Genomic DNA, 26,556 nt, shown 5'->3' on the forward strand with positions numbered 1-26,556 from the left:
GAGCGGTGGCGTTCCACAGTTAGTAGTAGTCGGCGTAGCCGGTCGTTCGAGTCTAGAAAGAGGCAACGGGTGAATAGATACCGGATCGCTGGAGAACATGTCAACTTGGAGGTCGTCGATAACGACAGAAGTGTTCTCGTGATGGCTGATCCGGGACTCCAAGCTATCCTTTGTTCTCCGGGCTGAGAAACCAAGCAATCGATGATCTGGAGTATCAACTCGGGCGGTAACCGCGGCGTTTGTTTATGTTGTCTGTAAGTTGCTGAACTGTCCGTTGAACGCAGAGTGGACATTTTCTGCTCGCCGAGATTCACCTTGGATTGTGGGTAAGCACGGTGATACTATAGAAACAGCCGGAGCAGGGCAGGTATCCGACGGATCCATTGCATCAATCTAGTAGCTTTTTACATAAGCTACCCCACCCGCTACCTCCTGAAGGTTACGTAGTTACATTTGAATTCATGGGTAGGGTGTGCAGCGCTACCAGCTATGAGCCGTATCTAGGAAATTCGAATGCAATTGAGTCTTTGATCTACAGATGTTTTGGCCGATCTCGCGATGCCGCATAATATGAAAACAGAGCGTTCCTACTTATCCTTACAGGCAAAGATGACAAAACAGCATGATACCTTACAGCTTAGCCTTGGGTGCTTCTAGGCTTGGTAGCAGGATGTCTCTAATGTCACCGGCGGCCTCATTGAGGTAATGGCTCATACGCTCGTTACCCAGTTTCTTGCTCACAATGTTGAAGTTGAGGCTGTTTTCGTTGATCATGTATGCGATACTGGAATTAGTCAGTATGATATAAGTGGATACAGTCGTGTCACTCACCCCCAGCCGTCCGGAATGACTTCACTCCATCCGTAACCATTGAAATATTCAGAGCTCAACTGACTAGTGCTGATGTACCAGCTGCTGGAGTAGGCGAAGGCGGGATCCTTATAGATCGCGGGAAGCTCCTCGCCTTCTTTCAAACATTTCTTCAATCCAAAAAGATGACGGTCTACGCCTTTACCATCCGAAGCGGCTGTGATATACTCACCCTGAGCCTTAAGGGCGGCTCGGAAAAGCTTAGCACATTCATCTGGTGAGACTTTAGGATCGGCCATGGCATCACAGAATGCTACGCTCTCGTCGGAAACGGACCGCGACGTTTCAGTCCGACCTTGCCGGAAACGGCGTGTGGCAGCAGACTCATATGTAGGCCGGTTCTTGCCGTACATCTTATGATATGCAAGTTGGATTACCATCTGAACGTAGCCATCAGGAGAGCATTTGAACTTCTTGATAAGCCCCTTGCCGTAGCCCTGGTACGCCTGTACCTTCAAATCATGGGCGCCTATTTGACTCTCGAAATGTTTGCGAGCATCCTCGATATCCTCCTGAAGTTTGCTATCAAGCTCGAATCGTATGGGTCGTGGATCGGGGAGGTTAGAACGCACTGAGGGATTGTCGAAATCCAGCTTGTTGTTGAGAATGAGGAAGTTGACAGTGTCATTTAGACGGTGGGTTGGAGTGCCGTCCATCTCGCTGTGTTCACCGTTAAAGCCAGAGGTACCGTTGTCATTGACAATGAATTGAAGCGGCTTGTCGAACCACCGATTAGATCCGTCTCCGTGCCAGAACTGCCGGGCGCGCTCCTCGAGTGTAACGGGCTTGGCGTCATCGAGACACACAAGGAATGCGGAAGATTGGATATCTTCCAGCGCAGCTTTGTTGGACTCGCTGACACTGATGAGACGTTCGCGAACCTGTGCAGATTTAGTAACCGGAAGGTTCAAGGTTGAGTCAAAATATGCACCTCTGCCCAGATGTCTCTGTTCTGAGAGGTCAGAATACCAACGGGTGACGCCTTCTCAGCCTTCTCGTAGATTTTTCGGAATTGCTGCTCAAGCTCGGAAGTGTTCAGCTGCTTGCCATCAATCTCTGTAGGAACCTTGAAGAATTGATTTTTGCGGACGACGATGATATGCTTGTGTTCCTCAAAATCATACTTGACGCTGTGGTCTTCAGGCTTGATAGGCAGGCGGCACGCATTGAACATCCATTTGTAGCTAGACATGGCGATTGGGAGCTTCTTCATATACTCCGGCTCCAACTCTTTCATATCGACCTGCCGCTTGAACTCCAAAGCTGCAGTGGTAATGGCAGCGGCACGTTTCGCCGGATCCCTTCGTTTTCTGTCGTCTCTGTGACTATAGAAATAGCTGACGTAGGGAACTACCGGGTCACGGTAGGACATATAAGCAGTGCTGTTCCACCAGTCGAAAATCCAATTCCTGACATTTGGGTCTTCTCTTCGGGCTTGCAGGCGTGATTGCAGTGTCTCACCGACGCCTCCAGGGCGGACGAAATCACTTACAGCTTTCTCGGTCTGTTCGTATTCGGACTTGGAGAGGAGAGGGTGTACGGATTTGAGGTATCGCTTGGAGGTCTCTTCTAGAGTGGGTACCGGAAGGCGAGGCAGAGAGTCCTCAAAGCGCAACATCTTGCCTTTGCTGAGATCCTCGACGTAGCCTGGGAGATTGGCATTCTCAGCTCTTTGGCTCTTTCGAGCAAACATCAGTCCGTTGCTCACCTTCTGGCAGAGACGAGTTATTCCTCCGCACTGGAGCCATGACGAGGGGCTATGACAGTAGTTAGTTATTGATTAGTATGTGCAAAGGATGATCGGGTACCTTGAATGCAGGAGCAGTGAGAGGTCGGTGGCGGAGGGCAAACGCAGAAGCTCGCGTTCTCGCGACTGTCTTGAACATTGGAGAAGTGTAGGCAGAGAAAGTAGAGAAGAGAAGAATATCTATCTAGCGTATAGTACGCAAGGATACAGCTAGTCGGACACGGCCACCTGGGCAGTAGTAGGGAGAGAGGTGAATCTGGAAAAGCTACCTCGGCCGTCGGATTTGGTTGCCTTGCAATTCGGCTGCTGCCCGGAGGTCCCGCTAGCAGTAGAGACCGAATAGACAGCACAACACGGCGAGTGGATGGGAGAAGACGGGATGTATTGGTGAGTTTGGGGTGAAAGGTGGAGCCAATGTAGCGTAAGTAGCCGAGGTTGAAGTGTCAGTTGAACGAGGCGCGCGCCGAGATGCATCCGGATAGATCAACCAACAACCCTAAATGAGTCCCGAGCGTTGCAGTGGATCCAGAGGTTTGATCCATACTGTAGATGAGCGTCACGCCGTCGGCGTCCTCTGAAATGACGGAGCTATTTACAGTATCCATCAAGATATGGAGTGCCTGTTAGATTGAGGGAGTCTTCTTATTAACTTGCTACCTGATAAGCCAGGCAGTCGGCCAGTTCTCCGAAATGGAAGAGTATCAGCACCAGTGGTCAGCTTCAGCACCAAACTGTATAGATTTATCTGCCAAGTCAAGGTCTCATGCACTGTCGTCAGCGAGCAGAGGCAATGCTGAAGCCATACACACAAGATGCGTATGGTGATTGATCCTGGGGGCAAATCTATCAGTGTGGCTACTACAAGGCTGGCTGGCTCTCAATGCATAGATGCTCGTTGGCATATATCAATCGTGAAGGCGACACCAGAAACACCTGCGTCCAACCTCTTGCATATGTGTACATGTTTGTTGTGCGGATAGTAGAGAAGAATTCACTTGCATTATAGAGGATTAGAGGGGTATGCAGGGCTTGGCGGGCGCGGAGTCGGCGCAGGGACCAGTTAGTGGTCCTGGCGCTCTCTGACTTTAGCTCTGGCTCTGAAACTTTTCCCTCAATACGACACCTGGACGGTATTACACTTCATCTCTTTCCCATCATTCTTCATCCTCTGCTCAGAGAACTTCTGTCATCACCATCAATTCACCCAGTCTTCTCTTCTACACCCCCACAATCATGTCTTTTGCACGCCAGATGCTCGGGGCCACTCAGAGGAGAGCCTTCTCCGCCTCGGCTCGTCAGGTACGCCCCGTCTAACTACGCTGCACTACATTTCCCGAAACGCATTCGGCATTCATTATCATCGCTCTATATGCGAATTGAAGCTGATGAGTGTTCTGTAGGCATCCAAGGTCACAGTACTCGGCGCTGCCGGTGGTATTGGTCAGCCACTGTCGCTGCTACTGAAGCTGAACCCTCGTGTCTCCAAACTCGCCCTCTACGATATCCGTCTAGCTCCCGGTAGGCCGAAGCTTTCCACTCAGTATACGTCGAGTAATAAAGTACCATCGGACAATGGAGTTCTGACATTATGGTCGTAGGTGTCGCCGCCGACATTGGTCACATCAACACCAAGAGCGAGGTATGCGGCCCCACGGTTCCGAGCAATAGCCTTCAGGGCTGACGATATTGCAGGTAAAAGGATACGATGCCACTCAGTCTGCCCTGCATGAAGCTTTGGAGGGTGCTGAGATTGTTGTTATCCCAGCTGGTGTTCCACGTAAGCCTGGGATGACGCGTGATGGTAGGTCTGCTCCGCAATCATCATAGAACACAGCTCATCCTATCTCCAGACCTCTTCAACACCAACGCATCCATTGTCCGCGACCTCGCCAAAGCTACCGCTGATGCTGCGCCAAACGCCAAGGTTTTGATCATCTCCAACCCGGTACGTAGTCTTCAAATCATCTGGATCGGTCAGGGACCAATTTTAATGAGTGTCACTAGGTCAACTCTACCGTTCCCATTACTGCTGAGGTTTTCAAGTCAAAGGGCGTCTATGACCCCAAGAAGCTTTTCGGTGTCACCACTCTCGATGTTGTCCGTGCTTCTCGCTTCATCTCTGAGCTGAAGGGCACCGATCCCTCAGATGAGAAGATCACCGTCGTCGGTGGTCACTCCGGAGCTACCATCGTTCCCCTTCTATCCCAGTCTGGTTACTCGCTGGAGGGCGAGAAGCTTGACAGCTATGTCCACCGCGTTCAATTTGGTGGCGACGAGGTTGTCCAGGCCAAGGGTGGCGCTGGTTCTGCTACTCTTTCCATGGCTATGGCTGGTGCCCGCTTCACTGAGTCTCTCCTGAAAGCTTCTCAAGGAGAGAAGAACGTCATCGAGCCAACATTCGTTGAGAGCCATCTATACAAGGATCAAGGCGTTACTTACTTCGCCTCCAATGTTGAGCTCGGCCCCAACGGTGTTGAGAAGATCCACCCCGTAGGTAAGCTCACTGCTCACGAACAAGGCCTCCTCGATGCCTGCCTGAAAGACCTCAAGGGCAACATCGAGAAGGGTGTTAAGTTCGTCAAGGAGAACCCATAAATGAACGATGGAAGGGTTGTAAATGAGAGGGTCATGTACGAATTCTGGTGTGACTGAAGAAGACAAAGCAGTCAGGATCCCTTGGTTGCGGCGCTTTGTTCGCAGGCGCTTGACGATAGAGTGAAACATTTGGGTCTTGGATTTGGCTGTTACTCGTGTAGATTTAATAATCCAAATCTTCTTCGCCCTTAACCTCCGGTCAGAATATCTTTCTTCGGTACGGTTCTTCCATCTCTATATACTCGTACACATACTTGTCCAAGCGTGGTTGAAAGTGCTTGACTTGAACTCAGCTAAAGGCGTTCATCGAGCTTCCCCTAGCTTCTGACGAGACCCCTCCCTCTCCGTCCCTGCAATCCGTCGGCCATAAATGATCGCCACAGGTCGCCACCTATCTCGTAAGATCCATGAGCATTTAGGATATCTAAACAATTGTATTCACACTACATACATACCAGCATCAGCTTTTGACGCACATATTTGGCCACCATGACCCCCTCTGCAACGACCCTCGTCTCTGAGCCCACCCATAACGCCGCCCTGGGTGCCCTTGGGCGCACTGTCACTGGCAAACCCCTCAAAATCCGCTCCTACCCCAACTTCACCACCCTCCTCGAAGAACGCATATACCGAAAACAGCATCTCGCGGCCGCGTTTCGCGTCTTTGCAGACCGCGGCTTTGACGAAGGTGTTGCGGGCCACATCTCCGTCCGGGACCCCATCTTGACCGACCATTTCTGGCTGAATCCGCTTTCAATGCACTTCAGCCAGATTCGGGTTTCTGATTTGATCTTGGTGAACGAGCAAGGCGAGGTAGTAGAGGGCGAGGAGCCTATCAATGCCGCGGCGTTTGCGATTCATTCTGAGATTCACAAGGCAAGACCGGAGATCAATGCGGCGTGCCATGCGCATAGTGTATATGGGAAAGCGTTCAGTGCGTTTGGACGTGAGTTGGACATGATCACCCAGGACGCGCTGCGGTTCTATAAATCACACAGCGTATATGACTCCTTTGGCGGCGTTGTATTGGACAGGGAGGAAGGCAGGCGCATTGCGGTATGCTTGGGAAAGGGGAAGGCCTGTATACTGATGAATCACGGGCTGTTGACCGTGGGGGAGAGCGTAGACGAGGCAGCGTTTTGGTTCATTAGCTTGGATAAGACATGCCATGCGCAGCTTCTGGTGGACGCGGCTAGGGCTGGGAGTGGAAGAGAGCCAAAATTGATTGGAGAGGAGGAGGCAAGGTTTAGCTATGAGCAGGTAGGTTTACCGGCGAAGGGGTGGTTAGCATTTCAGGGATATTTTGATGAGCAGGTTGCGAAGACCGGAGGCAGTCTTTTCATGTAGTCAAGTAGAAAATTACATGAATTGTAGGCATACATGTTTCCCCAGCGTCTGCGAAAACTTCAACACAAGATAATAGCATTGACACACCTATGTACAATTGATGTGCAAGTATGGAAACCAAGGGGCGGCGTTACCAGAGCAACGAAGCATATAATAATAATAAGTACCTATTGGGGACTAACCACAGTGCCTACGAGTACATATGCAGTATGAAGTCGGCATACGTGCAAGCTATCAAGAGAATTCTGGCTTTCTCGTAGAGACGTGATACCATGTGAGCGTAATATTTAAAGCTGATGACCGTAATTCATCGAGTAGTTGCATTTCCGGCAAGGCTATAAGCGGGCCATGTCAGGCAGGGTGTGATTGTGGCAACGCGTCATGCCATCGATGTCCAACGGCAGAAAGACGTAACACCTCATGAGCAAATGGTCAGGTCGATTTCAAACACACCGAATCGACATCAAGAGATCAGGCAAGCCTCAAAATGAAACAAAAAAGGCCACAACCGTGAGGATCACGAGACGTAGATCGCGAATACGAGTGTGCAGATTTCCCAGTCAAACACGAGGCCAGAGTTATGTTATCGAAAAGGTCAATGCAAAGACGGGTATCCAGATATGAGATGAGAGTCGAAGCATAAGTCCAGGACCAGAGGTGTCACCGTGACGAAGAAGGTGTTAGAAAAAGCGTCAGAAGATGCATCACTGCGAACAACGCCGGCCATGCATGCATATTACAGTCGCGTCAGTATCGCCAGATGCAGTTGATGTCAGAAACGGCGAGAATCTCAACGTGGCGTATCAGATCATGTCGAGGCTTCACCCGTTTATGAGCAGAGCACGAGCAATATCACCAGAAAGTCGACTCTAAGCAGGAGCTGATCCCTGGCCTGGTTGGCCTTGACTACCCTGTTGTTGGGCAATGGCTGCATACCACATCGCAACATAATTCTGATAGCCTCCGTAAGCAGCATAAGGGTCAGCTCCAGCGGCGTCAGCACCAGCGGGTGCTGATCCTGTAGCTGTGTTGGGCATCATGACCTGCGATTGGCCGTACGATGGCTGCTGTTGTGAGTAACGATCACCGTAGCTGTCATCGTTGTTGTTGCTACGTCCTCCCCGGCCGCCGCGGTTACCGCCGCCACGACCTCCACCATCACGTTCACGTTGTTGCTACAGAAATCAGTACAAGTAAACAGCGGAGTGCTCGCAACGCTACTTACCACTGTTTCGACTTTGTCCCAGATAGCTGTCTTCGCCTGTTCGATTGCTTGTCGAGTACCAATGAGTCCAATCTCTCGCTCAATATCAGCACCGCTTGGTTGGGTAACATTGATCTTGCATCCAGTCGTGTTCTGCATATCCTTGATAGTCTCTCCGCCTTTACCAATTATCATACCCACAGCCTCAGAAGGAACGTGGATGGTCTCATTGATCTTGTCAGAAGCTCCCTGGTTGAAACCACCGAAATCCAAACCGCCACCACCTCGGGCTTGGTTTGTTGTGAATTGCTGCTGCTGCGGCTGCTGCTGCTGGCCGTTTGGATTCCTCGTGTCGCTCTCGACAATCTCGAGGATAAGGTGCTTGGCTTTGTCGGCAGCTTGAGGAGTGCCAATAAGATTTACGGGTCGTAGTCCATTGATACTCTTGTTCTCGCCCACAATGTTTACATGGCAGCCACTGCGCTCCTGAAGATCGCGAATAGTCTCACCACCGCGACCAATGATAAGGCCAACAGTCTTATCTGGTACCATAATCTGTAGAGAGTTCTCACCTTCTTTCAGTACTGGGGTGACACTGCGTTCATTCTGTTGTTGGCGTCCTCTGTTTGCCATGGCAAGATTTGCTCTGGTGCCAGCATTCATGTCTTGTGGTGGATTCCCACCATTCTCCTCAATAATTCTATTGATTTCTCGCTTGGCTTCAACTCTAGCGCGTGTATTACCCGTGATACGACAGTGTCGGCGAGGACCACTGTTCTCAGGACCACTGATAAACTGTATTCGTGTTTTGGTCTCGGTCTCAATTCGCTTCAAGTTTTCGCCTTGTCTACCAATGACAAGGCCTACCAGCGCAGAGTCGATGACAATGATCTCATTGTCTGGTGAGTTATCGGGTGTCCTGTCGCGTGCGTATTGACGATTAGGTGAGAAAGTATCACGTCCGCGTGGTCCTGGAGAACGCGATCGATCTCGGCCATATGTACTGCTACCACCGCCGCCGCCGCCGCCGCCGCCGCCGCTGCGTCTATCAGCTCTACGCTCATCGCGGTAAGGATTATAGCTATCACGGTAGTTGTCTCGACGAGGTGGTGTCCTCGAGCGTGAGCGCGACCGTCGATACTGTTGTCGGCTTGCTGTTCTGGGGTCATCTCGGGATGTTACTTTGCGATATTAGCACAGTTCGTTTTTGACCATCGAATGCAGATTTACTTGAGCTTGCGCGGCCACTATCGTATCCCTTCTCAGCAGCAAAGCCACGAGCTTTAGCAATCGCGTCGGCGATACTAACCGAGCCTGTATTCACAGGTCTGATCGAGCTGAGATCTAAGCTCCCAGAGCCAGAGGGCTGTGGGAGGTTGAAGCCAGGAAGGCCAGCCGGTGGAGTAGGATTGGTCAGAGCTGGGTATCCAGGTGGCATGCCAGGCACTGGTTGTGGCGGTGGAGCCGACTGTTGAGGAGTCTGACTCTGACCGGCAGGTCGCTGAGCAGCTGAGGTGGTGGTCCATTAATTTTGTATAGATGAGATGTGTGTTTTGAAAAACTTACCAAGAGCTGCAAGAATTGACGAGATATCTGGCTGCGCGGCCATTCTGCAGATACAGAAAGGGACAGCAAAGAGTGAGAGTGGAGATATTGGCAATGGCCACTCCGGCAGTTTTTTACCGAAAGACTGTAGATGAGGCGCTGGGATGTATTGTCGGGCGCGAAATGCAAAGTGCGAAGTGTGAAGTGTGAAGTGAGTAGTTTGAGCTAGTAAGTGTAGAAAAGCTGCGGTAAAAGGCCGAGAGCCGCGCCGAGGGAACAGCTTACTAAGCAATAATGGATATCTTACGGTATAATTCGACCCTAATCACATATATTCACCTGATGCTCAGAGTTAAGGACGAAGGAATTGCCTCATCCATTCGTTCAACCACTAATATTCCGACCATAGTGAAATCATCTATATATCTATGCTCTCATTCAGAATCAACGTGCCATTGATATGACGGACATTATATTCAGCCCACTCACTAATAAGGTCTACCAACTATCTATTAGCAACTTCTTCGTCTCTTTGGAGCTTATGTTCCCCCCCAAATCCGTATTCTCCAACCTAGTGTAGAATACAATACATCACGTTGAGTTTCGATCAGGGTAAAATCTGATGTGATGGCCCATTGGCGCCTTATCCAGTTGCGGCCTAAATCCATCAGATGCGTCCCCGCTCATCAATCCAAACTCGGCATAGAACAGAACACCAAGGACAATCTAATTAACTCCCCAAGGGCCAAGGTCGAGTTAATTTCCAGCATCGCATCTAGAAATTCAGCTCTTTCCATCAGTTCCGGAGCCAAGAAGTCGTCATGGCTGACGCACGGAAGATCGTCCTGATTACAGGGTATGGAAAATCTCACAATGCTTTACACAGTTCGCATCTGATGATGGAAGACTAAGACATCACACAGGACTAGCAGCGGTGCCGGGGAAGCTTTGGCTAAGGAATTCTTGTCGAAAGGTATCTATCCATTATTAGAACTCGAGTCAAAGTAATGTTACCAACGTTGACGAATTCATCAGGCTTTCGCGTCCTAGCCACAGCTCGCAATACAGACTCAATCATACACCTCGCTGACCTCGGCATCGAGACCTTTAGCCTCGAAGTCCACAAGCCAGCATCTATAAAGTCCCTCAAGTTGCAAGTCGACGCTCTCACCAACGGTCGCCTGGACTACCTTGTCAACAATGCTGGCCGCAACTTGACTGTACCCGCACTCCACGTCGACTATGATGAAGTGCAGTACACTTTCGAAACGAACGTTTTCGGTGTCATGCGCATGTGTAGCGAATTTGCGCCCCTGTTGATCGCTGCTAAGGGCACGATCGTACAAATCGGCAGTTTAGCCGGCGTAATGCCATACGTGTTTGGCAGTGTATATAACTCTTCGAAAGCGGCGTTGCATGCATATTCTAACACGTTGCGCGTTGAGCTCGCGCCGTTCGGTGTGCACGTACTTACGATTGTGACGGGAGGCATACAGTCAAATATTGCGCGGACGGAACGTAGCTTACCTTTGGACTCGATTTACCTGCCGATTGATTCAGACTACCAGCGCAGATTAAAGCACAGTCAGGAGGGAGCTAGTATGCCTGCTAAAGATTATGCAAAGAGCGTTGTGAATGCTGCGACACGTAAGAGGGTGCCGCGCTTCCTATGGGAGGGGAACAAGTCATGGCTGGTGTGGTTGCTGTCGACTTTCTTTCCGACTTGGTTCATGGATTGGTACTTCACGCGGACCTTTGGGCTATGGAAGTTGCATGGAATACATACGAAGACAAATTGAGTATAAACAGGCGGACCATGCAAACTAATGTAGTGTCTAGAAGTGAGTCACCGTATGGCGGCAATCATAATTCTCTTCTAGAGTAACAGGGTTCTTAATCTCGAACAATGATTAGCATCCATCCACTGCCCCTTCACGATTGTCAAAGAACGACAAATCTCACCCGGCTCGAGCATCAATCACAATACTGACAACCCTCCCATAAGCAGCATCGCAACGAAATACCCTGTACCCACCGACAAATATGTCCACAGGCCACTCGCAACTTCCAAGGCCGCTGCTCCGCCGCCCACACTGGTCTGTACTGGCAGCTCTTCAACACTCGTGTCCACAGGACTTGCACCCTCCGCTGGGCTCTTTACATCGGCGTGAAAGCTTTTTACATAGAACTTGACATTCTCTGCGGCGTAAAAAGTTTCACTGCCAAACTGAACAGTACCCAGATACGTGTCCCAAGGCATGAAACCATACCTAGGGAGGAAATGCACTAACGGCGTGACATCACCGTAGAATTGCGTAAGTGGCGCTGTAGTGACCCATGAGAATACGGTCTGTCCGTTGCCGTTTGTGCCTGCATACAGCGTGCTATCGTTGTCGAGTATCAGCAAGAAATCATTCTCCGCGATGGACTTACAGGACATCGGCATTACTCACAACTCAGCATTCCCAACCGTCTGCACTATGGGCGTAACTCGCGCCTGATCCATACCTATCGGCTCGCTGGCCCTGCCAAATCGACCTAGCCACACCATGATCTCATAACGTTGCTTCGCCGGTGTCCTACTTCGGTTTGCGTCGGCATCGCAAAAGAGGTCCATAACGACATTGGCTTCGATACCGATGGCATCGAGAGCATCAGCATTAGGAGAAGTAGTTGGGTCGTCGGATAAACCTTCAATGAGGGAAGAGGGCTGTTTGGAGGTATTAGGCTGCTCGTGAATGCGAGTTGAAGGAGGCCGACCTTCATTGCCCACTCAAGGGATAAATCCAGTTGGGAGAGATTCGCAATCGAGACGGGCAAGACGTCAGAGTTGAGCTGGATGTGCGGGTATGCATGCACTCGTGGTGGACTCGATTGCCACCTCCATTCTGCGATGAAGGCATTGCTTGTGTTGTCCCTGGATGGCTACAAGATGTCATCATTAGAAGTGGGTCCGGCGCCTCTTTGACATACATATAGACACGTCCAGCCAGATTCGTCCTATGGAGCTCATCAGAAGTCATACAGGACTGCATTTGGTCGTCCTTCAGAAAAGACATACTTGGTTCCAGGCATTGCTGTTGACTAACAGCTGATCAGCGTGTAGTATCAAGAGCAAAGTATGAGATGTAATGAGAACCGTTTCTGGTCATACTCACATGTGTAGTTGCCCTGTACACGCGCGTCATCTTTTCCACATAACTGTTGGGGCTGGTTCTGGGCGTCTACACGCCCGAGCAGCACGCGACATCCCAACAGATAGCTCCAAACGGCCTTGGTGTACCCCATACTGTGCTTTAGCAGTTGGGGGTTCCACGAATATGGAAGAACAGAAAACCTCCGCAGAGATTGGAGAAGAGAGAGGCTTTCTATGAAGGTGGTCAGAGAGTGAGATCGTCACCTCCACCGGGCGTTACCTGCTTCTGTGGGTGGACGATTGGTGCACCATGATAAGAGACGTAGGTGGTATCTATTATGTTGGACGGCAGACATTTTACCGCCGTCAGCTCTCTGGCTACACCGTGTGGTATACAGCACGTTGTGCCCCGTGACTAAGTGCGTAGGGTGAGGGCGAAACGTCTTCGATAAACCCAAAGATAAGCTGTCAAGAAGTCCTAAAATTGCGCATGCGAATTGACACTATTGCACTAAGAATATATCTGCTTGATGAGCTGGCACGAAAAACGCGAGAGAGCGAGGATGCAGCACTGAATCTCCAGCCAATGCTATACCGTAATACAGGTGCACTACGGTACTACGGTGCAAGAAGGTCGCGAAGAGAGACCTCCTGGTAAATTTTCCACGCGGGACGTAGCTACGTTTGACCTGTAAGAGGGCTTGCTACCGGACTCGGGTCACTCGGGTCCAGTGCGAGGATGAATCGCATTCTCTGCGCTTCCAAGTTTACTTATATTGCATAGACTCGATATAATGCGGAACGTATTACCGTTGGATCACTGGTAGGGATCGACCAGCTGGGTCGGGAGTGGACCAAGTTGTGAACTCATGCACGACTTTAGGCCCACACTGGAATAGTGGACAATACATACGGAGGTGTTGTAGGGATAATATGATATACCTGAAATCTTCCAGGTGATGGCGACTGCGAGTAGACAGATTTTATTAGTGGAGATAATGGACGTGTAGCACTGTTAATGCAAGGATTGGGTATCTACAGGGTTGGAAAATTGTGAATTTCAGGAGCCACAGGGGTGACATCTACTGTGCAGATATTCATCCCTGTAGGGCGAGAATCACATTTATGCAGGTTGTGCCGAGTCTATCGTCCGAACCCTGGTACCTGGGAACGAGTACTACCTATCATATTGTTTGCTCCTTACCCCAAAGATGTCGTGACGCGTTTGCCATGAGATAGAGCAGAACCCCCAAAAGTCAAACTATTACGGAATGAAGCAAACAACGATTGAAATGCAGGGAAGGAAATCAGCGGTCTCCTAGCAGACCTCAAACCCTCGCAACCTAGATCTTTTGCCAACTTTGCCGACGCTCTCTACTCGGAAACCCATGTCTTCCAGGCCCTGTGCATCAAGAACACCACGTGCATCAAACACCCACCTGGGCATTTTCATGCCACGGCCAACTTCCTCCCACTTGAGGTTCTCACCAGGATAGCTCTTAAGTGCGCCAGGTGCCTTGTTACATTTGGTGCACTCTATATTACATTGAGGCTGGGAGCGAAATAGGGTCTGCTGCGCATTGAGGTCCCAGTCCTCCGGTAGGACTTGTACCTGGGCCAGACGGGCCAAAGCAGTGTGCACATAGCTCTCGACGGCTGCTGCAGAGCTGTCAGCCTGCGAGAGTGGTGGGTACCTGAATTGATCCCAATCCGTAAGTATGAGTACGGCGGAGGAGCCTGTGCACGCCGTATATGGGTCTGCGTGAACATTGATGGGCCCTTCTGGGGCAATGATGCCGCTTCCAGCTGCACCAAATAAGGCTTGAAGTTCTGTACATATGTCGGCAGGTGTACATCCAGGATCGTAGATAGCAATCTCCGCGGGTCTTTCCCGAAGTAGATGTTCAATGACCGAGATCGATTGTGATTCTCGAGTATCGGACGTATCTTTTTTGAAAGCATAGCCAAGTATAGCCAGCTTCTTACCGGTTAACGAACCATTGAGTGACTTGATGACTGTGACACAGGTAAGCTGATGCAGTGCCTCTCATCTTAGCGGGCGTTTACCTCGTTTGACCAAGCGTTCACATTGCCAAACATTGATATCCACGACAGACTTCCAGTATGCAGCCACCTCTGGCAGGTCAAGTGACTCAGCAAGGTATGACAAGCTTAGGATGTCTTTCTTGAAACACGATCCACCAAAACCCAAACCTGCGTGGAGGAATTTAGCACCAATGCGGTGATCCATTCCAATGGCACTAGCAATATCCGAGACGTCTGCCCCTGTCTTCTCGCATATCGCACTGACGGTATTGATGCTGCTAATCCTCTGTGCTAGCATGGCGTTCGCCACGAGCTTGGCAAGCTCTGATGACCAAAGGTGAACATTAAGGATCGACGCCTCGGGAACCCACGCATTATAGACTAGAGCTAGTCTGGCAGCGGCAGTAAGACCAGACGAGGTGTTACTTGAGCCTATCAGGACTCTTGATGGGTGTAGTAGGTCAGAGATAGCTGTACCCTCGGCGAGGAACTCCGGATTGGACAGAATCTCAAATGGTACCCCTGGGCGGTGGATATCAAGCTTCAAATTTTATTAATGGCATGGTCAGAGGGCGAATTTGGGTTGCTTACAATATCTCTGATGACTTGGGCAGTCCTGCAAGGAACGGTACTCTTCTCAACAATGATGGCACCGGGTTTGGCTACCACAGCAATGGATCTCATAGCTGATTCAAAGATCGAAATATTGGTTGCTGCCCCAGCCCCCACACCGACCAATTTCGTTGGCGTATTGACACTCAGGAAAATGATGTCCGCTTCACCAATTGGTTGTTCGCAGTCCGTAGAAAAGAAGAGATTTGGTGTACGCTCAGGAAAAGCCACACTTTCCTTGGCACTGCCACGTGCAAGGATTGTGGCATTTGTACCATCTCGCGCAACTCGTACAATGTCGTCCAATCCTGGTTCATGGATTGGTAAATGCTTAGACTGCCATCTGCTTATTCTTGAACTGTCCCTGTCGACCACGGTAACTTGAATTTGTGGATTGGAAAATGCCAGAACTGCAGCCGTTGGCCCACCTACATTCATAGTTAGTATTGTCATATGTGAGCTGAACTGTCTACTAACCTACGTATCCAGCACCAACAAAGCATATCTTGGTGACAGGGTCAAAATCTGCCGCCCGAGCTCGAATTGGCCCACCAGATTCCGTCGATATTTTGGGTGACGCATTGTCGTCAGAGCCAGAGATCGATGTTGAGCTCGAAGTACGAGACAAAGTAGGAGAGATCGAAGGCGACGCAGTCCCTGACTGTGAACAAGGTGTGGATGTACTGGACAAAGCGGACATTTTGCCAGAATCTGACACAGGACCTGTAAGTACAATAAGAACAAAGTCCCTGTGATTGAACGATCTAGACAAAGGATATGCTGATTCAATTCCCAGGAGAAAGAAAGATTCGGAGCACTTCTTTAAATCTTGTAGGAGAATACAGTGCGCGGAGTCACCATTTGGATGAGCGTCTTGAGCGCTGTCACAAGCTATATGCCGCGAGATTGTACAAAGTCGAGCAGTGGCACCTAGTCTAGGCCACGCTCTATGGCTTTGTGGCAGAGGCGCCCGAGGCGGGATCACAAAGCGCAGAGTGATTCTCGCTTGGGCTGAGATGCTACAGACTTACAGTGGCGAAAGCAATAGACTTCCAGTATACGTTGTAAAATGCTAGTCCTAGTGTTCCAATATGCAGTCTAGCGGACAGGGGCACCAAAGCCTCGCGAGAGCTGTGAGAGCTAATGCCGTTGATAAATCAAGGTATTAAAGCCTTTGAGCCAGGTGAGAGAGATCTGTGCATAGAGAAAGGAATTATATGCGGGCCAAGAGAGAACGATAAGGGAGTTGTAACATGTGTATTGACGACAAGGAAGGGCCAGAGCCGGTGGGGAAAAGGGAACAGGACAAAAAGTTACTGTTGATCAGGGTCCCATGCAGTCCGACTAGGTATGAAATGGCACCCTGCAGAAGATCTGCAGTCAATGAATGTCAAGATCGAATCTCGGTGCCGTAAGTAGTCTGAACCCGCACACAGACCAGACACGAGAACATTATTCTGCAAGAGCCATTCGGCGTCCATCGCAGCGCCCATGAGGTCGGAAACAAGCCATGCAGCACGATCCCGAGTCGGAAGACGGTGATACGATGTCCCAGAGACCAATGTCCGTCACTTGAGTACACGGATGGCAGAAAGGCGCCTACTGTGCTCTCGAAGGGCGACAGGTAGGAAGCTTTGATAGCCTGATGCTCGTTATACGGCATCTAGGTCGGCAGGTCGATTGAGTTGGTACCGAAGCGACGCGTCAGTCGTCTTACTGATTGTATTGTAGAGGTCTTTGAAGGTTGTGAATAGACTCGATGAGAGATGATAAGGAGTTGTTGAGATAAATTATAATGGGTCGACAGAAGCTACGTAAGTACTAGTTCCGATATTCCTGCACTATTCCAATATAGGCAAAGTCTGGATCGAAGCGGTTCTCGGCACGGCCCGCTGAAATATCGCCTATGCGCGTTCACCGTTGCAAAATCACAATATCACCACCCCTTCAATGATTCACTCTTAGGCGTGCCATGTCGCGTCATCGCCTTTATAGCCATAATAGAGCCACCCATGTTCCCCCTGTAAACTACCACGTGTGAGTGTTCGTGGAAAGCAAGTATGAAATCCCAGGCTACCGGTTTATCGGTCAATGGCTCGATGCAAGAGGCATCGCAGGTCGCCACAATGCCACGCCCTGGGCTGAGCTTAGGCCTATCATTTCATTCGTCCTACCTGAGGAACAGGGTATACTCCCGAAGTGCACAGAAGATACCACGAGAAGCCTGCATATAGCATCCAGTGGGTTTTGTCGATATGGGGGTTGATATTCCAAGACGTTGCGCAGAAGCTGTGTCTAGGGCCGCCACAACAGCGCTGCAGAGGACACTAAAACGACAGAAAAGTTCCGAAAGTCAACAGTGGATAGATCATTGTTGGTACAAAGTCTCGACTTCTCCGACTTCCTCCAACCCGACTGAGAATGGCCCATCGGTCCCCGCCCGTCCACCGAACAAATATGACTTTCAGTGCGCATCAAGACCATGCGATCGCACATGTGGTAACTCGTCAGGATATCTCCAGGCGACTTGCAGCACAGTCTTCAAATGAAGATTCTGGACTTGATGCCAATTTGCTCCAAACTCAACTTCGAGCTACAGAAGAAGGCCAAGGGTTGAAAGACATAGGCGTTCGGCGACATGCAAGTCTGACATCCAACCCTGTCAGCAACAATAGCAGTACACCTGAGCTAGTCTACGGGATCAGAACACCTTCAGATGATGGCAGTGTGAGTAATGGACCGTTCGATTCCCACGCGATAAATGCTGACGGCTCACGATCAGACATCACATATCCCTGGTGAATTCCATGCTAGCTTAAGGACTGGTCTGAGACAAGCACTAGATACACAGGATTCGAAACAGCTCCGAGCGTTTCCTAGGATACGTTACCCAAACGATCTCTCCGGGCGTGCCAGTGCCACGCCTAGCTATGACTCGCTCCAAATCCGTGTGCCCATATCGGCTTCAGAGCACTATGCGTTTCGCACTGTTAGCATCGTTGAGCGATCTGCATCCGCAAGGACGACTCCAGATATCACAGAAGTTTACGAGGAATCGGAATCGGACGATAGATACATCCACCGTCATGTCACACGATCTCGAAGCTTCACCTCCCTCCCACGGCCCGCCCCTGCCCACCTCAGTCGTAGAAGTTCGTTGCCCGGCCTGACACGTAGTGCGAACGATGTATACACTATGTTCACTATCAAGACTCCGAGTCGGACGCTTATTCGACCTTGTGTCGGTATACCTTTCTCCAATAAGCACTACCAGCAGGAGTCAGCACACGATGATATCGAAGCTAGTGCAACGGCGAATGCTGTAGCAGTCGAAAAGCAGGAGGAATATCCTTCTGCTGAAGGGAAGAAGACCACGCCAAACATCTTTCGACGCGCTAGGAATAACTTGATTGCTACGTACGCCCCTCGAGTGCCACCCCCTTTAATACTACCGAGCGGGCCAACCGACGTAGAGAAAGTCTCATATCTCAAGACGAACCGCCTCTTCTTGTACACGTTTGGATGTCTTTCTTTTCTCAGCTTGTCAGCTGGTATGTGGTTGTTCGTCGTCTCTTCGATTCCATTCTACTGGTTTGGTCTTATGGTCGTGCTGCTCCAATGCTATCTCTTTGTCTCATATGCAGTTTCGATCTGTGGTAAAGATTGGGACTACGAGGCACACAAAAAGACACTAGAAGATCATCCAGTCACTCCAGAGACAGCACCGACAGTCGACATTTATCTTCCGTGTTGTAAAGAGCCAATTGAGGTACTCGAAAACACATATAAGCATGTCACAGAGCTCATCTACCCACCCGATAAGCTGAAAGTGTATGTACTCGATGATGGGGCAGACGAGGCGGTCAAGACCCTAGCAGAGCAGTACGGCTTCACCTATATTCTGAGAGATGATAGACCGCGGCTAAAGAAAGCTGGGAATTTACGATGGGCTTTTGCTCGGACATCTGGCGACTTCTTCAATATTTATGATGCCGTAAGTAACATGGGATCTTACTAGCACATCATTGGACCTCAACTGATATATTCCAGGACTTTTGCCCTCGGCCTGACTTCCTCATGGAGATCATCCCTGAACATATAGCCAATCCACGAGCAGCAATCATCCAGACACCTCAGTTCTTTCGCATCAAAGACGAGCAGACTTGGGTCGAGCAAGGTGCAGGTGCTGTACAGGAACTCTTCTACCGCGTCATCCAAGTCAATCGCAACCGCTTCGGTGCATCAATTTGTGTCGGATCCAACGCCGTTTACAGACGCCAAGCCCTCGTTGAAGTCGGCGGTACGGCCGAAATTGGGTTCTCGGAGGATGTACACACCGGATTCTACGCTTTGACACGCGGATGGCAGGTCAAGTACGTTCCTTTATGCCTGGCCTGTGGTATTTGCCCGGATACGCCGCGTGCATTCTTCAGCCAGCAGATGCGATGGTGTATGGGTAGCACGACGCTGCTTACGAACCCAGACTTCTGGACGTCGCCGTTGAGTTTGATGCAGAAGATCTGCTATTTGTCAGGTATGATGTACTACAGCGCCATTTCGTTGTCTATCTTCCTGAATCCGCTACCGGGTATCCTCATGATATGGGTACGGCCCGAGTATGTCCGGTACTACAATCTTGCTTTTGCCGTACCTAGTATTCTGTACTCGCTGCTTGCAATTCGAGTATGGGCAAAGGCATCATACGGACTGAATGTCCAGTTCGTCATGATGATTCAGTCCTTTGCATACTTCACCGCTATCAAAGACCGACTATTCGGGAGAGCGTTGGCTTGGGTGCCTAGTGGCGACACCAAGGCTCACAAGAATAACAAGTACAGAAATATGCGTATCATGGCGTGGGTGTGGATGTGCAGTGCGAGCGGAGCGCTGATTGCCGGGACGACATATCAAGTGCTGCGTGGCATGAAGTGGTATGATTGTTTCCCCGTGTTGTGTTTGACGGCCTTTAACTTCTTTCTGGCGCATCGTTTTCTGCTTTGTCATGGAAAGCTGTGAATATGAGGGCAGATTTGGGTGGATGGTAAGCATGGTACTGGGTTCGTAGGTGTATGTGGAGAAGTAGGTTTAGTAGGAGTGAGGTGGCTTAATGTGATAGAGGGTGATTTGTTCTGGGAGGATCATGCGCAATACGAATCGCTTTTAGCCGTTACATGACGTCGGCTATTGATTCCATACGTATACATGTGTACAGACAAAAAAAGTCATCCATGAATATGTGAATCGTAATAATACAGTATATACCGGTCTTCCGTGTTAGTATATAGTAGTACTTACTCGCTATTATAGACTATAGAGAATATAAAATATAGAAGATAGAAGTATAAGAGAGTATTATACTACCGAACTACCTATAATAGACTATTATATAATATATAATAATACTATACTATTGTTTAGGTATAGACTAGTAGACTCGTATAAATTTACGAGTAGAATATAGTAACTTAAGTAGAATTATATGTAAAAAATTAGTAGTAAAAGTAGTTATATTAAATACTAATCTATACTATCTAAGATATATACTTATAATAATAATAATATTATATAACTAGGTAGAGTAGTACTCTATAGGCCTATGCCTCCTCTAGTCTAAGCTACTATGTAAGAAGAAACCCCATAGAGAAAAACTTCCTTATATCTATAACTACATCTCGTTAAGCCTCTATTTCGTCTTAAGTATATAGCTATAGGGTACGCCTATTAGCCTATAGCCTATATTACCGTTATTTTACCCTTAGGTAGCACGTATAGGTGCGGAGGTTATTAGTTAAGGGCTACCCTTAACTAATAATCGGGGTTCTCCCGGGGTTCTTCTGGTATATATCGGGTTACTACCGGCGTATGCCGGGTCTCTTCCGGTATATATTTCCGGGTCCACTAGAATTAGAGGAGTGGTAGATATATAATTATCTACCGGGCGACGTCCTTTAGGAACTTATTAAGCTATCGTACGATATCGGAGGTTCTTATCGTATAGATAAGCTTCTACCTTTACGTGTGAAGATCGGGGCATATTACGAGATAGTAGCGTATTATGCCTCTCCGGCCACACGCCTTATACTATAGAGACACGTCGGGGACGCCTCTCTTATAGAGGTAGTATAGAAGTCCTATAGCGCCCGTTCGGGCTTAGAGGAGTATAGATGCCTAGGCCTTTATAAGCCCTTTATATATCCATTTACTTAGCTCCTTCTATAGTCCTTAGATCCACTCTAGGTACCTATCCTACTAGAAGGCCCACTAGGCCCGGAGTGTCTCTTTCTACTTATCTTAGATCCACGACCGTATACTTCGTCCGAGCTCTCGAAGGCTCTATTAGTCTAGAAGGGTATCTAGGTTATCCTTAATCTCTTATACTACTTAGTTCGAGTCTATTTCTATCGGGCACTTATACTATAGTCGAGTCCGGCCTATATATAAGAGTACTTAGTAGTATACGCTAACTCGCGCGCGTAGCGCGGCGAAGGTATATTCTACTTTTCCTACACGTTCCTATGCTTATTATTTAGTAAAGTATACCACTCTCTATATCTAGTAGAAGTTATATATGCTTATAACGTCTGTCTCGCGTCGTAGTAGCACCGTGTTAGTAGCTTTATATACGCCTAATATAAGACGGAGTATACGGTTCTATATAGATTCGAGCTTTATTCGCCTAGTCTATATAAGGGCCGTATACTAGCACTCGTATCCGTACATGAAGGCGGGTCGTGCTATAGATATATATAGTTAGCGTGCCTTATCCCGGGCGGTTCCCTATATAGAGGCTGTAATCCGTCGTATAGCGGCTTCTACCTAGAGGGCCCTAGAAACGGCGTATGCTACCTATAGTCCCCATTTAAGCTTATTATCGATCATGACGCCGAGTGCGCGTATACTTTATATCGGCGGTTCGTTAAAGGCGTCTATTCTAGGGCGTCGCTCGCCTTCCCTAGTAGCCCATTTCCCACGGCGGTTAATAAAGTACATGAGTTAGTACTTTTCGGGGGCGAACTTTACTCCGTGGCGCTTTACCCATTAGACGCATCTCCCGTGGTCTTATTTAAGTTATCTATATGTTTGGCTAGTGTTATTATCGATGGCTAGAAGGTATATATCGTCTGCGTACCCTACTACCTCTATGTGTTACATTCCCTAGAGGAGGTCTACAGTGAAGAAGAGGCCTCCAGTTCGAAGTCGGATGACTCCTACAGGTTCGACGTGCCCTATACCATCAGGCCCTACTCCTGTTTTTGCCTTATCTCATCCCCTTTAGGCTTATACCTCCAGCTCTACTAGAAGAGGGGCACGACGCCTCTTCTAGCTAGGAAACTACGAGGTTTGCTCCTTAAACTCATGTTACTAGCGTGCGTGCCTAGCGACACGTTCTGTCTCTTCATAAATCGACACGCGCATCCGTTCTCTCGGGCCATATAGTAGTCTCCCCGGCCAGGACGTGATCCCGCCTACTTCTAGGTATACTAAAGGTTAGAGCCCATTAAAGGGGTGAGGTCCTTAGAGCCAGCAGTTACTACTATATACCACGCCCCGCCTTTAAGCATGGCTACTATCTAGTTTTGCGTTACCCATGAGGATCTCTCTACGATAGGCCGACCGTGTCTTATAGGCGAGCATTCTTTAAGTCCTATACGTGTACACTCGCGTGACGCGCCTAGGCGACTTAAGTATCCTCTACCTACTAACCCGACTTATTTCCACTACTTTTTAATAGGTCTCTATAGCCGCCTCTTGCCTATGTCCGTGTACTATTATCTATGTATACTAGCGCCCTACCTCCCACGGTAGACTATGACATCTCTTATACGCGGGAGCCGCTCTATCTATCCTAGACCTAAGCGGTATCCCGTATCGAGCGAAAGGTCTTAATAGAGTCGCGCTACTGGTGGTCGCGCTAGGCGTCTTAATAAACGTAGTTTAACACTATAGGAGAGTTAGCCTTAACAAGTTCATCCGCAGTAGTTTGTAGTTGCCCTCGACGTGATTTCTCGCTAATCCTTACGCACCCAGAGCCATTTAAGCCTCGAGGTGTCCTATCGCGCTACTAGGACTTCCGCTTTCTCTACCCACATGGTAAGGTAGATTCAGGCCTGCTTTTAACACAGCAGTAGCGCGTTAGGTGGTTTTCTTATCCCGGTATCCTCGTGGACTCCTCTTAACGCGTTAATTAAGAATAGGATGGAAGTATATGCTATCCCAGCTGGTTTATTACGGTGTGGTCCCTGTAGAGTAACGCGTCGCGAAAACTCTACAACTACCCACCTAGCGACGACGAGGTCGCCATTAACGCCGCTCCGAACCTCTTGCTACCTCCGAAGAGGCATTGCCCAGCTACGACGACGTGGACGCGGTTCGTGAGACTTCGCAGCCAGATATATACTTATAGAGATCGACTTTATAAAACAAGTTAATAGTACTAAATTAATTATATCTAGCTATACTATAACCTTTTATACTTTATTCTTATAGAATATAAAAGATATTATAGATGGATATTTAATAAGAATAGATATAAAAAGGACATAGATAGAGCTATATAATCTATCTAAGTTATTTTATTTCGTATTCTTATAAACTATAATTCTCGTCTCCGGCCGTTATTATTATTCATATTCTCGTTAATTAGGACTTTATGGGCGTGTCGCTTAGTGAGTCAACCTTGCCTGTCCAATAATTGATCCAGTTATAGATCTCACTATAGACCGTTAGAGCTACCTAGTAACAAAGGATAGGAAGACTTACGTATGCCAAACCAGGCTATTCTCCCGGTCCTGTACCCAGTGATTCTCATTTGGGAAGTTAAGAAATCGACTTGGCACGCCCTTCTCCTGTAGCACGTTAAACAATGCGATGCCATCTCCAACAGGTAGTCTGTAGTCTAGATCGCTGTGCACGATGAAGTGTGGCGTTGAGAAGTTTGCGGCATGGTCGAGCGGATCAAACTTATTATAGTTCTGCATAGCATTAAGCCACGTCCCATTGTTGTCGTGGTTTATGAACCAAATTTCATCAGTCTGGTACTTGCACTCGCCACAGGCGGTCCCGTCGTGTGTCACGAGTGCCTTGAACTTGCGACCGAAGTCGTGACCTTGGATCCAGTTAGTCATAAAGCCACCGTAAGAGGCGCCGGCCCCAATAGCGTTGTCGAAGTCAATATAGTCGTAATTGTCCTTCGCATAGTTATATGCGTTGATAAGATCCTCGTACGGGTATGAGCCCCATTCGTTCGTAATGTTGTCGGTAAGCTTCTGGCCGAATGAGGTACTGCCGGTTGGATTAGGGCCAATGAGGACATAGCCCTGGTCAGCCCATGTTCGCAGGTTCCATCGTGTGCTCCAAGTGTTTCCGGTATAACCCTGCGGGCCACCGTGAATATAGAAAACCAGAGGATATTTCTCATCTGCAGAGAAGTTGGTCGGCTTGATTAGGACAGAGTGCTGGAGGTCACCTTGGCTGCCAGGGTACCAGAACTCCTCGAAGTCTTCCGGGTGAAGACCTGTGAGACCAGGATCAACATCATTCGCAGCAAAAAGGATTTCAATATGGGATTCCGGGGTCACGGTGTAGAAGTTACGCGAAGTCCAGACAGCGTTGGAGGAGACGAGTGCGTTACCATTGGGAAGGACATCGAAGTCGGTGATAGAAGTCTTACGGCTGCCAGTTACGTTCTTTGGTATAAAGCTGGCATCCGAATTGACAGGAATGATGAAGAGCTTGGTAGCAGCAATGTAGTCGGCACCAACGTATAGGTGCTGACCATCAGGTCCCCATTTTAGAAGCCCAACACTCAAGTCCCAGTCAGGCGCAAGGTTCTTTATCTCACCAGAGTTAAGATCAGCTAGGTACAGCTTGATTCGGTCTGACTCATATGAGATACCGTCTTGCTGTCCATAAGCAACGTATCTGCCATCAGGAGAGAATCGTGGAGAAGATGAAGCACCCTTAGCAGTCTCGGGCGCGGGGCTGCCTGGACCATTGATAGCTTTGGGAGCTGACGAGCCATCGAAAGGGACCTGGTATATGTAGCTGGCAGTGTAGTTGGCCTTTGGAAGATGAGGAGCCTTGGTGAGGAAGACAACACTTGTGCCGTCAGGGCTGAGATCGAAATCACCAGAGTCGCCGAACGGTTGAACAGGAGTCTCGGGGCGAGTGACGTTATACTCGAGGGCACTAATGAGATTCCGAACATCTCCTTTCTGTGCCCACGTGCCGTTGCTGTTGCCCAGAGTACCGGCAAACACGGCATAGCGCTCATGAGAGATGTATGCATCCCAATGGCGAATGTAGATGCTGTCATAATATCGAGCGGTACTATAAGGCTCGGTTGCGAGCTCCGAGTTGTAAGCACTGCCGTTGTTCGCATAGGCTAGCGAGGAAGCGATCCAGTTAATGTCGCCATTTTCGGTCTGCCTGGCCTTAAAGCCAGAGAACGGTGCTGCAAGGCTGGTGATGAAGGAACTTCTAAGGAGTCAGCCAGGACCTGGATAGGAGAGCTCTGTGCTCGATTCGCGTGGAGACTCACGGAGCAATAATTTCGGCGCCAATGTCGGCGGACCATATGGAGATACCACCAGAGACCTCATCATTCGTTCTGTTTATGTAGATGACGCTAGTATCAGTGGGCCCAATCCACAGTACCTCTGAGACTTCACTGCCCCATGGGAGCTCAGAGATGTTTCCTGTGGCAACATGGAGTAAGTTCCAGGTAGTTGACGGCTCGTGCTCAGCCCAATCGTAGGTGGTAGAGGTGAACACAGCCAATTGCTATATATCTGTCAGGACGAGGAAGCTACCCAGCAGCTCGGTGGAGAAGGTACAGCAGTAGGATTGACAGTTGCAGCACTCCGGCGAGGAGCAGCAAGCATAAGCCTATAGAAAGAAAGTATGTCAATCAGAATATGAGCAATAGTTGAGAGCGATAAACTCACTCGGGAGTGATGGCTCTTGCAAAGGGCAGGAGGGCCGCCACAAGGGCAGAGATAACTTTAGTCGGTGGGGACATCATGGCTTATTGCTAACGGTAGCCTTCCACTTGTGAAGACTCGACGAATGCGGGACAGACAGCATATTTCCAATTCATGCTCTGCCGTTCCAAGGTATGCTTTATAGCGGTCGGTCGACCACGACGGGATCTCGTAGCCGACCGTGGCGTCGACCTCGGGAAGGAATATCCATAGAGAAGGTCGTCCTCTAAGGTAACTTATCTTGATGGATTAATGCAGGGCCAGTCTAGGTACATCTACCTATCACCCAATCGCCTCCCACGTACGGCACTCGCTTCTACTACCCAGGGACCTGCCTAGCTAGGTAGGTAAGCACTGGGTAGCTTTCATGGTATACTATCAGGTAGCTATCATCCTAACGTCATGGAGGAGTTAGCTAAGATTACATGTAAGAAGTTAGATCTACGTTAATAGATCTAAGAGTAGATATTAT

At 49.1% G+C, this 26,556-nt stretch overlaps 9 protein-coding genes across 9 annotated transcripts; 4 read left to right on the top strand and 5 right to left on the bottom strand.

The window, feature by feature from the left end:
* Nucleotides 1-461: 461 nt before the first annotated feature.
* EJ05DRAFT_236668 (acyltransferase ChoActase/COT/CPT) lies at nucleotides 462-2,720 on the bottom strand. The gene is made up of 4 exons (XM_033740017.1): nucleotides 2,679-2,720; nucleotides 1,802-2,627; nucleotides 832-1,751; nucleotides 462-784 (listed from the first exon to the last, which is right to left on the bottom strand). The coding sequence occupies exons 2-4, from the start codon at nucleotides 2,561-2,563 to the stop codon at nucleotides 631-633; spliced, it is 1,836 nt and encodes a 611-aa protein (XP_033595349.1). The 5' UTR covers nucleotides 2,564-2,627; nucleotides 2,679-2,720; the 3' UTR covers nucleotides 462-630.
* A 1,130-nt stretch (nucleotides 2,721-3,850) lies between these two features.
* EJ05DRAFT_446010 (malate dehydrogenase) lies at nucleotides 3,851-5,212 on the top strand (the record flags this gene model as incomplete). The annotated part of the gene is made up of 6 exons (XM_033742211.1): nucleotides 3,851-3,916; nucleotides 4,018-4,135; nucleotides 4,216-4,256; nucleotides 4,310-4,418; nucleotides 4,468-4,562; nucleotides 4,622-5,212. The coding sequence occupies 6 exons, from the start codon at nucleotides 3,851-3,853 to the stop codon at nucleotides 5,210-5,212; spliced, it is 1,020 nt and encodes a 339-aa protein (XP_033595350.1).
* A 204-nt stretch (nucleotides 5,213-5,416) lies between these two features.
* On the top strand, nucleotides 5,417-6,769 carry EJ05DRAFT_236785 (arad-like aldolase/epimerase). Its single transcript, XM_033740018.1, has 2 exons — nucleotides 5,417-5,610; nucleotides 5,671-6,769. Exon 2 carries the CDS (start codon nucleotides 5,702-5,704, stop codon nucleotides 6,557-6,559), a length of 858 nt encoding a protein of 285 aa, XP_033595351.1. The 5' UTR covers nucleotides 5,417-5,610; nucleotides 5,671-5,701; the 3' UTR covers nucleotides 6,560-6,769.
* A 536-nt stretch (nucleotides 6,770-7,305) lies between these two features.
* On the bottom strand, nucleotides 7,306-9,525 carry EJ05DRAFT_236791 (eukaryotic type KH-domain (KH-domain type I)). The gene is made up of 4 exons (XM_033740019.1): nucleotides 9,330-9,525; nucleotides 8,994-9,272; nucleotides 7,785-8,944; nucleotides 7,306-7,734 (listed from the first exon to the last, which is right to left on the bottom strand). Exons 1-4 carry the CDS (start codon nucleotides 9,370-9,372, stop codon nucleotides 7,429-7,431), a joined length of 1,788 nt encoding a protein of 595 aa, XP_033595352.1. The 5' UTR covers nucleotides 9,373-9,525; the 3' UTR covers nucleotides 7,306-7,428.
* Nucleotides 9,526-10,129: 604 nt separating this feature from the next.
* On the top strand, nucleotides 10,130-11,107 carry EJ05DRAFT_490596 (NAD(P)-binding protein; the record flags this gene model as incomplete). Its single annotated transcript, XM_033745898.1, has 3 exons — nucleotides 10,130-10,164; nucleotides 10,232-10,281; nucleotides 10,344-11,107. 3 exons carry the CDS (start codon nucleotides 10,130-10,132, stop codon nucleotides 11,105-11,107), a joined length of 849 nt encoding a protein of 282 aa, XP_033595353.1.
* A 179-nt stretch (nucleotides 11,108-11,286) lies between these two features.
* EJ05DRAFT_490597 (concanavalin A-like lectin/glucanase) lies at nucleotides 11,287-12,596 on the bottom strand (the record flags this gene model as incomplete). Its single annotated transcript, XM_033745899.1, has 6 exons — nucleotides 11,287-11,692; nucleotides 11,762-12,018; nucleotides 12,069-12,233; nucleotides 12,282-12,308; nucleotides 12,370-12,392; nucleotides 12,467-12,596. 6 exons carry the CDS (start codon nucleotides 12,594-12,596, stop codon nucleotides 11,287-11,289), a joined length of 1,008 nt encoding a protein of 335 aa, XP_033595354.1.
* Nucleotides 12,597-13,762: 1,166 nt separating this feature from the next.
* EJ05DRAFT_505640 (nucleotide sugar dehydrogenase) lies at nucleotides 13,763-15,802 on the bottom strand (the record flags this gene model as incomplete). Its single annotated transcript, XM_033747722.1, has 4 exons — nucleotides 13,763-14,460; nucleotides 14,512-15,031; nucleotides 15,082-15,530; nucleotides 15,580-15,802. 4 exons carry the CDS (start codon nucleotides 15,800-15,802, stop codon nucleotides 13,763-13,765), a joined length of 1,890 nt encoding a protein of 629 aa, XP_033595355.1.
* A 2,496-nt stretch (nucleotides 15,803-18,298) lies between these two features.
* On the top strand, nucleotides 18,299-20,118 carry EJ05DRAFT_445950 (nucleotide-diphospho-sugar transferase; the record flags this gene model as incomplete). Its single annotated transcript, XM_033742205.1, has 2 exons — nucleotides 18,299-19,096; nucleotides 19,153-20,118. 2 exons carry the CDS (start codon nucleotides 18,299-18,301, stop codon nucleotides 20,116-20,118), a joined length of 1,764 nt encoding a protein of 587 aa, XP_033595356.1.
* Nucleotides 20,119-23,665: 3,547 nt separating this feature from the next.
* EJ05DRAFT_480926 (alpha/beta-hydrolase) lies at nucleotides 23,666-26,276 on the bottom strand. Its single transcript, XM_033744963.1, has 5 exons — nucleotides 26,049-26,276; nucleotides 25,938-25,989; nucleotides 25,643-25,884; nucleotides 23,863-25,581; nucleotides 23,666-23,815 (listed from the first exon to the last, which is right to left on the bottom strand). Exons 1-5 carry the CDS (start codon nucleotides 26,123-26,125, stop codon nucleotides 23,743-23,745), a joined length of 2,163 nt encoding a protein of 720 aa, XP_033595357.1. The 5' UTR covers nucleotides 26,126-26,276; the 3' UTR covers nucleotides 23,666-23,742.
* Nucleotides 26,277-26,556: the final 280 nt, after the last annotated feature.

This window comes from Pseudovirgaria hyperparasitica (genome assembly GCF_010093815.1).
Source record: "Pseudovirgaria hyperparasitica strain CBS 121739 unplaced genomic scaffold EJ05scaffold_27, whole genome shotgun sequence".
Lineage (NCBI taxonomy): Eukaryota > Fungi > Ascomycota > Dothideomycetes > Acrospermales > Acrospermaceae > Pseudovirgaria > Pseudovirgaria hyperparasitica.